A 12,042-nucleotide genomic window follows, 5' to 3' on the forward strand; every position below is an offset into this window, starting at 1 on the left:
TTGGTTTGTTTTATTTTGTACCTTTTAAGTATTTTATTTTTCATCAGTCATGGAATTTCACAGAATCTGCCGGGCTCTAGCGCGGAGTTTGGCTGTTTGGCCGATTGCAATTTTTTAGGCAGAATATTTTTGAGTATTATGTAAATACTTCTTTTCTTGTTTCTTCTATTTTTTCCATTTTTTTGCTTCTTTTTCCTGTTTTCTCTTATTCTTTCCTTCCTCCTATTATATTTTTTCTTCTTCATTCTTGTTTCCTTCTTTATCTCTTTTCTCCCTTCTTTCTTATTTCTTCATTCCTTTTTGCTTTTCTGAATTACTAAGTATTTCTTCCTAGATTTTTCACTATAGCTTATTTGTGCCTTTCTCCTACACCAAGGTGTAACGAAAAGGCTATATATTCACTCCAAAGACGATTTTATGATAGAAGTCCCGGAGCAAGTGGCGTTGCCAGAATTATTAAGGCAAAATCAAATCAAGCGTACAGCGTTATTTTATTGAAAATAAAGTTAACCGTTGTTATAAACATAACATCATCGAAAGGAAAGACACGAATGCACCCTTGCGGTGTGAAGTGTCCCAAATAAATAATAATAATAATAATAAGACCCGCATCGCCACACTGCGGTCAAAGCACTGCGGTCAGTACACGCAGGGTAATTGATCAACCATGCTAGTTCGGAATGTTGCTGAAATTGTGGAACCCACAGAACTCCGTAATCTCACCGAGGCGAACATAACTGAGATCCTCGACACCCATCTACAGCGGTTGATTGCTCTTGCTAAACGACTGAGACGTTATGGAGAATGTTCGAAGAGAAAGGAGCAAAATCGAATGTTCAACATCAACGAAAGGGAGTTCTACAACCACATCCGAAACGATAAAGCCGACTTTGGCGAGGGCCTTCCGGAGATTGGAGAAGTCACGCAGTTTTGGTCCAATCCATGGGAGAACCCCGTCATACACAACGACGATGGGGTGTGGATGGCAGAACAAGGGCGATATTGTGGTGAAATTGGAGATATGACCGCTATCAACGTGACCGCCCAAGACATACGTGAGGCTAGCCGGTATACCAGGAATTGGGCTGCACCAGGACCCGATTTTGTGCATAATTTCTGGTATAAAAAACTCACAACGGCCCACGGGCGGATGGCGGAATGCTTCAACACGGTACTAGATAACCCCGGGCAGCTACCGGAATTCATCACTAGGGTGTCACTTATCTTCTGCCGAAGGATCGGAGCATTTTGAACCCAGCCAAGTACAGACCAATAACGTGTCTTTCGAGTATGTACAAAGTGCTGTCATCGGTAATAGCGAGGAGGGTGCAGAACCATTGCGACGTCAACAACCTGATGACCGAGGAACAAAAAGGTTGTCGACGCAACACACGAGGCTGCAAGGATTAGGTCATCATTGATGCAGTCGTTGTTGGGCAGGCCACCCACAAGCATGGCGTGGCGTATATCGACTATAAAAAGGCATACGACCTTCTTAAGGTACTGCAGTTGTATAAGATAGACGGTAACGTCATCAGGTTAATGCAGCACGCTATGGGGATGTGGAGCACATCCCTACACATTACCGACGGAGAAAAGGTGTTACGGTCCAGGACTCTCAGCATCAGGAGGGGCATATTCCAAGGCGATACCTTTAGTCCTCTATGGTTTTGCCTTGCCATGAATCCTCTTAGCAGAGCACTCAACCAACACAACTATGGCTATCATTTGAAGAGTGGGGAAAGGAGTACAAACATTACCCACACCTTCTTTATGGACGACTTGAAGCTGTTTGCGGAATCTGTGGAGAAGCTGCACCAATTTCTGCGGCTTGTAACGGTATTCAGCAACGGCATCCGTGGTGGATGCCGACAGTTTCTGCGTCAACGAACAGGAGGAGATTCGAAACATGATTGAAGGCGAAACGTACAAGTTCCTAGGTTTCCTGCAACTGAAAGGAATTCGCCATACGACGATCAAGAAAGAGCTGCAGGAAAAGTTCTTGCATCGTGTCAACGGTATTTTGAAGAGCCTCTTGTCGGCCGGCAACAAGGTGAAGGCGATAAACACGTTTGCTGTGCCCTTGTTGACATACAGTTTCGGGGTCGTGAAGTGGACCAAGACTGACTTGGAGGCGTTAGAACGAGCAGTACGAGTGGCGTTCACTAAGCATCGCATGCGTCATCCAAAATCGTCCATTAAGAGACCCAAGCAACCAGAAGTTCAGATTTTACTTAAATTTACTCTTAACCGAACTAATTGGTTCACTATGGTTCACATCAAGTTCCAAGCATCATTAACGAAACTTTAAAGTTCACTTAAAGTTCCGTTACATACAAAAAATTACTTAAAATGAGAGCTGATTAAGCCAAAATAGCCCTTCTTATCCGAACTTCTGGTTGCTTGGGGAGTCACCCTGCCACGTACAGTAGGAGGAAGAGGCGTCACCGATATACAAACACTATGTGTTTCCCAGATCCAGCAGTTGCGAAGATACTTCGTGGAAAGCCAGAACCGCCACGAAATCTATCGCGCTGTGTGTGAAGCTGACCACGGATTCAGTGCCCTGCATCTGGCGCAGGAGGACTATCAGCTGAATTGCGACATCAAATCTGTCCACGAGATGATCGCATCGTGGAAGCAGAAGGAGTTACATGGGACGCACCCCCATCAACTGGAGCTGGAATATATCGACAAAGCGGCGTCGAATACGTGGCTGGTGCGGGGTGAACTCTTCTCGGAAACAGAAGGATTCATGGTAGCCATCCAGGACCGGGTAATTGCGACGAAGAACTATCGGCACTATATATTGCACGAAAACGTGGAGGACCGCTGCAGGAAGTGCAATTCAGTAGGAGAGACGATCGAACATATCGTGTCCGGGTGTTCAGCCTATCTCGGTCGTCATAACGAAGTAGCCAAGATTGTGCACCAACAGCTTGCTTTAAAGCACAACTTGGTTAACCAGTTTGTCGCCTACTACAAATATGTGCCTGTCCCGGTTCTGGAAAATAGTTTCGTGAAGCTGTACTGGGATCGCGAGATCATAACGGATGAATTCGTGCCAATCGGCCCGATATTGTGGTCTACGACAAAAGGATGAAGCGGGTAACCCTCATCGACATTGCTGTACCGCTAGACCATAATGTCCAAACAACATTCTCCAACAAGATAACGAAGTACCACGACTTGGCGGAGGAGTTGAAGCAGATGTGGCACCTGGAGGACGTGCGTATAATTCCGGTTGTTATCTCAGCAACCGGAATCGTCCCGAAATCTCTTCTGAGATCCTTAGGAGAGCTGGAACTATCTCATAGCCTCCATAGCATCCAAAAGACAGTGGTTCTTGGAACTTGCAGCATTGTAAGAAGGTTCCTGAACCACCATAACTAATACATCTGGTGCAAACGTTTATTATAGGATTTTGAGTCAACCGGCGAATGAGATCCACAGAGCCTAATCCCCTTTGGCATTCAGATTTCCCGCGGTAGGTCGACGATGGGGTGTGGATGGCAGAACAAGAGCGATATTGTGGTAAAATTGGCCGCTATCAACGTGACCGCCCAAGACATACGTGAGGCTAGCCGGTATACCAGGAATTGGGCTGCACCAGGACCCGATTTTGTGCATAATTTCTGGTATAAAAAACTCACAACGGCCCACGGGCGGATGGCGGAATGCTTCAACACGGTACTAGATAACCCCGGGCAGCTACCGGAATTCATCACTAGGGGTGTCACTTATCTTCTGCCGAAGGATCGGAGCATTTTGAACCCAGCCAAGTACAGACCAATAACGTGTCTTTCGAGTCTGTACAAAGTGCTGTCATCGGTAATAGCGAGGAGGGTGCAGAACCATTGCGACGTCAACAACCTGATGACCGAGGAACAGAAAGGTTGTCGACGCAACACTCGAGGCTGCAAGGATTAGGTCATCATTGATGCAGTCGTTGTTGGGCAGGCCACCCACAAGCATGGCGTGGCGTATATCGACTATAAAAAGGCATACGACCTTCTTAAGGTACTGCAGTTGTATAAGATAGACGGTAACGTCATCAGGTTAATGCAGCACGCTATGCGGATGTGGAGCACATACCTACACATTACCGATGGAGAAAAGGTGTTACGGTCCAGGACTCTCAGCATCAAGACGGGCACATACCACGGCGATACCTTTAGTCCTCTTGCCATGAACCTCTTAGCAGAACACTCAACCAACACAACTATGGCTATCATTTGAAGAGTGGGGAAAGGAGTACAATCGTTACATACACTTTATTTATGGACGACTTGAAGCTGTTTGAGGAATCTGTGGAGAAGCTGCACCAATTACTGCAGCTCGTAACGGTATTCAGTAACGGCATCCGGATGGTGGATGCCGACAGTTTCTGCGTCAACGAACAGGAGGAGATTCGAAACATGATTGAAGGCGAAACGTACAAGTTCCTAGGTTTCCTGCAACTGAAAGGAATTCGCCATACGACGATCAAGAAAGAGCTGCAGGAAAAGTTCTTGCATCGTGTCAACGGTATTTTGAAGAGCCTCTTGTCGGCCGGCAACAAGGTGAAGGCGATAAACACGTTTGCTGTGCCCTTGTTGACATACAGTTTCGGGGTCGTGAAGTGGACCAAGACTGACTTGGAGGCGTTAGAACGAGCAGTACGAGTGGCGTTCACTAAGCATCGCATGCGTCATCCAAAATCGTCCATTAAGAGACCCAAGCAACCAGAAGTTCAGATTTTACTTAAATTTACTCTTAACCGAACTAATTGGTTCACTATGGTTCACATCAAGTTCCAAGCATCATTAACGAAACTTTAAAGTTCACTTAAAGTTCCGTTACATACAAAAATTACTTAAAATGAGAGCTGATTAAGCCAAAATAGCCCTTCTTATCCGAACTTCTGGTTGCTTGGGAGTCACCCTGCAACGTACAGTAGGAGGAAGAGGCGTCACCGATATACATACACTATGTGTTTCCCAGATCCAGCAGTTGCGAAGATACTTCGTGGTAAGCCAGAACCGCCACGAAATCTATCGCGCTGTGTGTGAAGCTGACCACGGATTCAGTGCCCTGCATCTGGCGCAGGAGGACTATCAGCTGAATTGCGACATTAAATCTGTCCACGAGATGATCGCATCGTGGAAGCAGAAGGAGTTACATGGGACGCACCCCCATCAACTGGAGCTGGAATATATCGACAAAGCGGCGTCGAATACGTGGCTGGTGCGGGGTGAACTCTTCTCGGAAACAGAAGGATTCATGGTAGCCATCCAGGACCGGGTAATTGCGACGAAGAACTATCGGCACTATATATTGCACGAAAACGTGGAGGACCGCTGCAGGAAGTGCAATTCAGTAGGAGAGACGATCGAACATATCGTGTCCGGGTGTTCAGCCTATCTCGGTCGTCATAACGAAGTAGCCAAGATTGTGCACCAACAGCTTGCTTTAAAGCACAACTTGGTTAACCAGTTTGTCGCCTACTACAAATATGTGCCTGTCCCGGTTCTGGAAAATAGTTTCGTGAAGCTGTACTGGGATCGCGAGATCATAACGGATGTCCTCATTCGTGCCAATCGGCCCGATATTGTGGTCTACGACAAAAGGATGAAGCGGGTAACCCTCATCGACATTGCTGTACCGCTAGACCATAATGTCCAAACAACATTCTCCAACAAGATAACGAAGTACCACGACTTGGCGGAGGAGTTGAAGCAGATGTGGCACCTGGAGGACGTGCGTATAATTCCGGTTGTTATCTCAGCAACCGGAATCGTCCCGAAATCTCTTCTGAGATCCTTAGGAGAGCTGGAACTATCTCATAGCCTCCATAGCATCCAAAAGACAGTGGTTCTTGGAACTTGCAGCATTGTAAGAAGGTTCCTGAACCACCATAACTAATACATCTGGTGCAAACGTTTATTATAGGATTTTGAGTCAACCGGCGAATGAGATCCACAGAGCCTAATCCCCTTTGGCATTCAGATTGCCCGGGGTAGGTGAAAATTCCCAGCACGCTTGCTGTGGAAGTGCCAAAACTCAATAATAATAATAATCAAAAGGAAAACGTTTGTTGTACACAACACAAAAAAATGGCTACGCCATTGCACTGGCTGTACCTAATACCTCGCATATTCAAATTACGCGCTACCTTTGCCGTATTCGTTACCGACCGCCCAAGTAACAATTCGAAGTTCTAAATAAACGTACCTATTGAACAAAAGCTGTATTGAAGCGACAGTAGTTGTATAAAATATTGTATTTAAAAAGATCTATATAAATGTTATTTTTGCATGAAATCAAGTCATAGTTCCACATTTCGCTATTTTCTCAATGACTAATGGAAGAAAAGTTTAACAAACGTTGCCCAACCAAATAATTTATTTGTCAAACAAGTTATGCGCAATCAGTTTTATCAACATTTGTTAAACATTTACTCAGCTGTACAGGTATTGCTTATCATCTGAATGAAATAAAATTTTATTTCCAATATTTTGAAGCCTTAAAACCAACAGCATTGAATAGAAATGCTTTAATACAGCAACAGTACTATATAACAACTATGTAATATATTAATTGTTTTAATGCTTTGTTTATTCTGTTTGAATAGTTTTTCAATAGCCTAATAAAGTAGAACAAATAATATGTAGTTATAATATCTTTGTTAAACTATTATCAGACAAGTACATATTTGTTGTTCAACATAAAATAATGTTTAACTTCAGCGGAATAGAAGCATTCACACTCAACTTGAAATGTATGGAAATATTATTATTTTTTGTATTTCGTTGGCGTGAGAGTATATATTTGAGTGTATTTTTTTAAAATGAATATTGCTTTCAAAAAGTACAAGAGAACCAGTACATACCATCGGAAATTGAAATTAGCCACTGACAAATATCTTCTCATGTACAATAAAATGTATACCGAGTTGAATGCGCCTAGAATTTCAGCACCAGTTCCTGTCGCTTCTGACCTCCCTGAAGGTAATTTCGTTTCATAGAGCAAACTCGTTTATAATAATTTACAAATATTTCAGATAGAATCTTTTTTGTTAACCCTGAGTCTTCGGTATCACACAATAATAAGGACCATACCCATAGCTCTTCTGAAGCTGCATGTTCAAATTCAATGCAGGACTTGAATATTCAGCAAAAATTTGAGCCAGCTTTCCAAGTTCACACCGATGACGCTAACGAAACAGATGGTACTATGTCCGTATACTCGTCTGATTCTGGTGATCCTCCGAAGGCCATTCAAAGCTCTCGCGAAGCTTTAAGATCGTGGTCACTGCGGTACAATATACCTCACAATGCGGTAAAAGATTTGTTGGGGCTGATAAAGGATAAATACAACGACACAAGTTTACCCAATGATCCGAGAACACTTCTTGAAACACCATCAAATATTGGCAAACTTTGCTATGAAATACCAGGTGGTAAATATTGGCATTATGGATTGGTATCTTGTCTTGAGAAGTGGTTTGAGCATTTGACAAAGGATATTATGATCAGTATCAACATAAATATAGATGGTTTACCGGTCCACAAAAGTTCTAAATTTCAACTATGGCCTATACTTTGTAACGTTCATGAAATGCCAGAATTAGAACCTATGCCCATTGGAATCTTTTGGGGAAAAGTAAGCCGACTGATATAGAAAAATATCTTACACCATTCGTCGATGAAGTAATACCATTGGTCCAGAATGGTCTAAGCTTAAAAGGCCACATTATCAAAATTAACATACGTTGCTTTATCTGTGATTCACCTGCACGTGCTTTCGTTAAAGGTACAATTTCATGAGAAAAATGTTAAAAAAAACTAGTTCATTTACAAAATGATTCATTACTTATTCTAGGTGTAGTAAACTTCAATGGGAAAAATGGCTGCTTGAAGTGCACTATAGATGGAGAGTACTCTTATGTGTCACGAACTGTCGTGTTTCCCAAGCTACATTGTCCCCTGAGAACGGATTTTAAATTTCGTCTAAAGCACTATGGTAGGCACCACGCTGGACAAGATTCGCCGCTCTTAAAACTTCCTGGTTTTGATATGGTTAAGGATGTCGTGATCGCTGATTCTCTTCATTTACTGGAATTAGGAGTTACGAAGAGACTGTTAACTGGATGGAGAGATGGGACTCTGGGATACATAGGGAAATTACCAGCTTCGAAAATCCAACAACTATCTGAAGCAGTTGTGAGCGTCAATCTTCCAAACGAAATACACCGTCAAATGAGAGGTTTAGATTGTATTGCCTTCTGGAAGGGAACTGAATGGCGATCTTTTCTGAACTATGTTGGTATAGTGGTGCTCAAAGACGTAATTGATGAAAAATTGTATAACCATTTTCTTCTTCTCTTCATTGCTGTTAGAATATGTTCCACAGATTATTGTAAGGAATGGTTAGCCCTAGCGCAAACATTATTCGAAAAGTTTATTGAAGATTTCATTGAGATATATGGCGAAGAATATGTAACAAGTAACATTCACAACCTTGAGCATGTCGTAGGTGATGTAGAACGATTTGGTTCTCTCAGTACAATCTCGGCATATCCCTTCGAGAATTATCTTTTTCAACTAAAGAAATGTGTAAGGCAGGGTAATAATTGTCTCGAGCAAGTGGCTAACAGGATTCTGGAAAAAACTCGATCAGCTGTGAACACAAGATCCACCGGATTCATTCCCTCAGTAGCTAGAAACAGGGATAAAGTAAAGTGTAAAATACGCCAAGGTTTTGAAATCAACAATGTATTTAAAAATTCATGGTTCTTGACAAAAAAATTTGAAATTGTTCAAATGATTGACGCTACAGTTGATTCAGATAATAGTATCTTGATACACGGAAAAGCGTTGGCTAATCAGACTGACTTTTTTGAGCTACCTATTCGATCTTCTTTTTTGCACATTTACAAAGCTCAAATATCTGGTTCAAAAATTGCGCAAACATTCAAAGTGGAAGATATTTTATGTAAATTTGTAGTAATCTCCTACAAGCTGAGCAGCTACGTTTTTATTCCTCTATTACACACTTTTCCGAAATAATGAAATATCATTTCGATAAACACTTACAGCGTCAGAAATATGATTAAGGTTCTATCTAATAGTAATTTTATAAGTATTCAATAAAAACAAATGATATATTTAAGAAAACATGTTAGAGAAATCAAATTATTCACTTATGTTGTTCGCATCTCATCAGAAGTAGCAAAAGATTACTAATCAACAAATCACTCAAATTATTCATCGTTGAAGTCATATGAATCTTCCTCATATTCATGTTCTGAGTTCGATTCTGATTCCATTTCTCCTTCAATGTCGTTGGCTGTAAGCACTTGTTCCGGTTCAATAACTGCTGTAGGATGCTGATGTTCATCCAGAACATGCTTATCACCTGGAATTATATTATTAAATTTAAAACTAGTGCGAAAATTTTAAACTAGTGCGAAACTAGTAAAAAAATACATTGTGTGTTTGAGCTATAGGCAGACTATAGAAAAGTACACTATTTATACAATTATCTGTGACTATGGTAGTGTTTTTTTTTAATTTGAATGTGAAACAGTTGAAAACAAAAGCACATTTTGAAAGGTGATACATAGTAGTCAAATTGAAAACCGGAATGAGGTACTATCAAAGTTGGATTTTCTCGCAACCGGTACGTTAAACCTAACTTTGTAGTAGTGCGCTGATCTAATTAGGCCCGAATATAGACTAGCACGTTACTAGCGAAATTAGGTTTTACGTACGGGTTGCACGAAACTTTGATAGTCCCCCATTTCGGTTTTAGCTTGATTAACGATATACTTACTTCCATGGTATTTTCGAGCCGCTTTTGTCTTTGCTCTACGATGAACTGAGGATTGCCGCTTCCCTTTTGCCTCGCTCCGTTTCTTTGAGTTTCTCGTTACTCTCTTGAAAAAGTCCTCAAGAAGTAAACGCGAAAATGTGTTATTCACGCTACGAATTAGTTTGAAGAAAAGGTCAAGAATATTGACACATTTCTTTAAAGGATACTTAGTGGTTTCTCCTTTACTTTCTCCAGTCCAAGAACAGACAAGCATTAACTTCCTGTCGAAGATGTGATCAACCAGACCATAAGCAATATTGAGTCCATTACAATCATCGCCACTATGTCCAATAATCCTTTTCATGTATGCAAACTGTAAGTGAGGAAAAAAATATCATTTAACTGTATTACCATTACCATTGGGCTTCGTAAATATAGTGTGACGAGTCGAATAAAGTAATAATAACTGATTTTTTTTTTCTGAACTTAACATAGACAAACAGACTTAGAACTTGGAATATGTATCAATAAAAGGAAACAACAAACTCAAATAAATTCGATGCGCGTGTCAAACTATCGTCAAAGTTGCACTTACCAACTGTTTGGCGTACACATCATTTTCCAGATTTTCTTCCAGATTGTCCAGCCCCTCAATAGTTGTCACTGGAGAAAACTGGAAAGACGACGATGGCTCTTGATCATGCAAACATGTATTACTGCGAGAAACAGCATCTATTTTCATCTCCAACATTGCTGATGTTTTAGCCAACATTACTTGGATTGAGCCAAGTACTGAGTTAGTCGCCTCTGTAGCCACTCTTGTACAGACCTGTTCGATCTTATCCGAAACTTCTCTGATGATTCTGTCTGCATCGGGCTGGAAAAAAGTGAAAAACATAATATATGAGAGGTAATACAATAGGTAATACCGTTTTGGGTGAAATGTTACAAATTGTGGATTTATGAAAAATCTTTCGGATGCGCAAATAGTGCTACCTAAATAGCTGCTGGCAAACTAATTTTGCTTATGGGATAACTTGAGATTAAATGCCATACGTTTTGATTTTAAGGCCCTGAAGGTTAAACAATGTATTACTACATACTAAACTATGTTCTGTTGCATTGTGGCACAAATTTTCACCCTTCATTAAATGCTATCTTACCTGCTGAATGTTTACAACGTATCCTTCCGTCACCATTGTATCCATCGGCGCCACTAATGTGTTGGACGCATCTGTTATAGGTGCAGATTGGGAAATCAGCCCAGGTCCTTGAGTTTTTTCCAGCAAATTATTCATATCCGGATGACAGTAAATCTGTTCGACTGGCTGGGCGACAACGGATACACGCGGATCAGTGGACACAACATTCGAAGGATGTTTCTGTGCGACAGACTGTGTTGCTTGCTCCAATACTTCTGGAAATATTTTTTTCAAATTAATATAAAACTAAGAAAACTAATTGTACGAAGAAGGATTGAATGTTTAGGTTTACTTACGATTGTCATTTATCATATGATTCAGATCAAGCGGTTTTTTTTAATCGAGGCTGTTTTGGCAGTTTTTCTGCGCATGACAACAAAGTCCGATGCATCCGTAGATTGGCCAGAAAGATCGTCAGCCTCTTGCTCAGCCTCAGAGAATGTAGGGATAAATTTACGCTTGATCGAGCAAGACATTTTTATCCACGAAGGCGATGGTGTTGATGCTGCATTTTTACGGAGCTCGTTTGCTTGCTTGTTGGGCCACAAAAGAGTATTTCCGCAAACCCATTTATGTGGCACTACCGTTAATACTGGCTTACCAGTTTCGATGGTTTGCACCACCAAGAAATAATCTCCTGCAAGGACAAACAGTGTTCTTCAATCGGAGGAGCATTCTTACAACATTAAAAATACATACCTTTGCTCATTTTAAGGAAAAAGAGGTGGAAAATAGAAAATTTGCACCGGTACTGTCGAAATTTACTTCACAAATTGTTTTTGTTTTGAGATGAGTTGACAGTTTGGCGCCGATTCAAAGAAGCAGTGTTACCAGATGGTTTAAGATGTGCTTATTCAGCTTATGTTAAATTTAGTAAGAGCATCGCCACCATTGATATTGATGAAATGTTTAATTCGATATTTGTTCAAACATTAACACTCTGTGATTCCATTAACTCTTAAGTCAAGAAACAATTGAATAAAGCAGTTGATGTGATGTCTTTTAAATATGGCTACATCGAATAATTCAGCTCATAAATTGAAAC

At 41.2% G+C, this 12,042-nt stretch overlaps 1 protein-coding gene across 1 annotated transcript; it reads right to left on the reverse strand.

Annotated features, from left to right (window-relative positions):
* Nucleotides 1-9,100: 9,100 nt before the first annotated feature.
* Nucleotides 9,101-11,203, reverse strand: LOC134215534 (uncharacterized). The gene is made up of 4 exons (XM_062694698.1): nucleotides 10,959-11,203; nucleotides 10,391-10,672; nucleotides 9,817-10,168; nucleotides 9,101-9,399 (listed from the first exon to the last, which is right to left on the reverse strand). Exons 1-4 carry the CDS (start codon nucleotides 11,091-11,093, stop codon nucleotides 9,245-9,247), a joined length of 924 nt encoding a protein of 307 aa, XP_062550682.1. The 5' UTR covers nucleotides 11,094-11,203; the 3' UTR covers nucleotides 9,101-9,244.
* Between the last annotated feature and the right edge of the window lie 839 nt (nucleotides 11,204-12,042).

The sequence above is a fragment of the Armigeres subalbatus genome, chromosome 2 (genome assembly GCF_024139115.2).
Source record: "Armigeres subalbatus isolate Guangzhou_Male chromosome 2, GZ_Asu_2, whole genome shotgun sequence".
NCBI classification, from domain to species: domain Eukaryota; kingdom Metazoa; phylum Arthropoda; class Insecta; order Diptera; family Culicidae; genus Armigeres; species Armigeres subalbatus.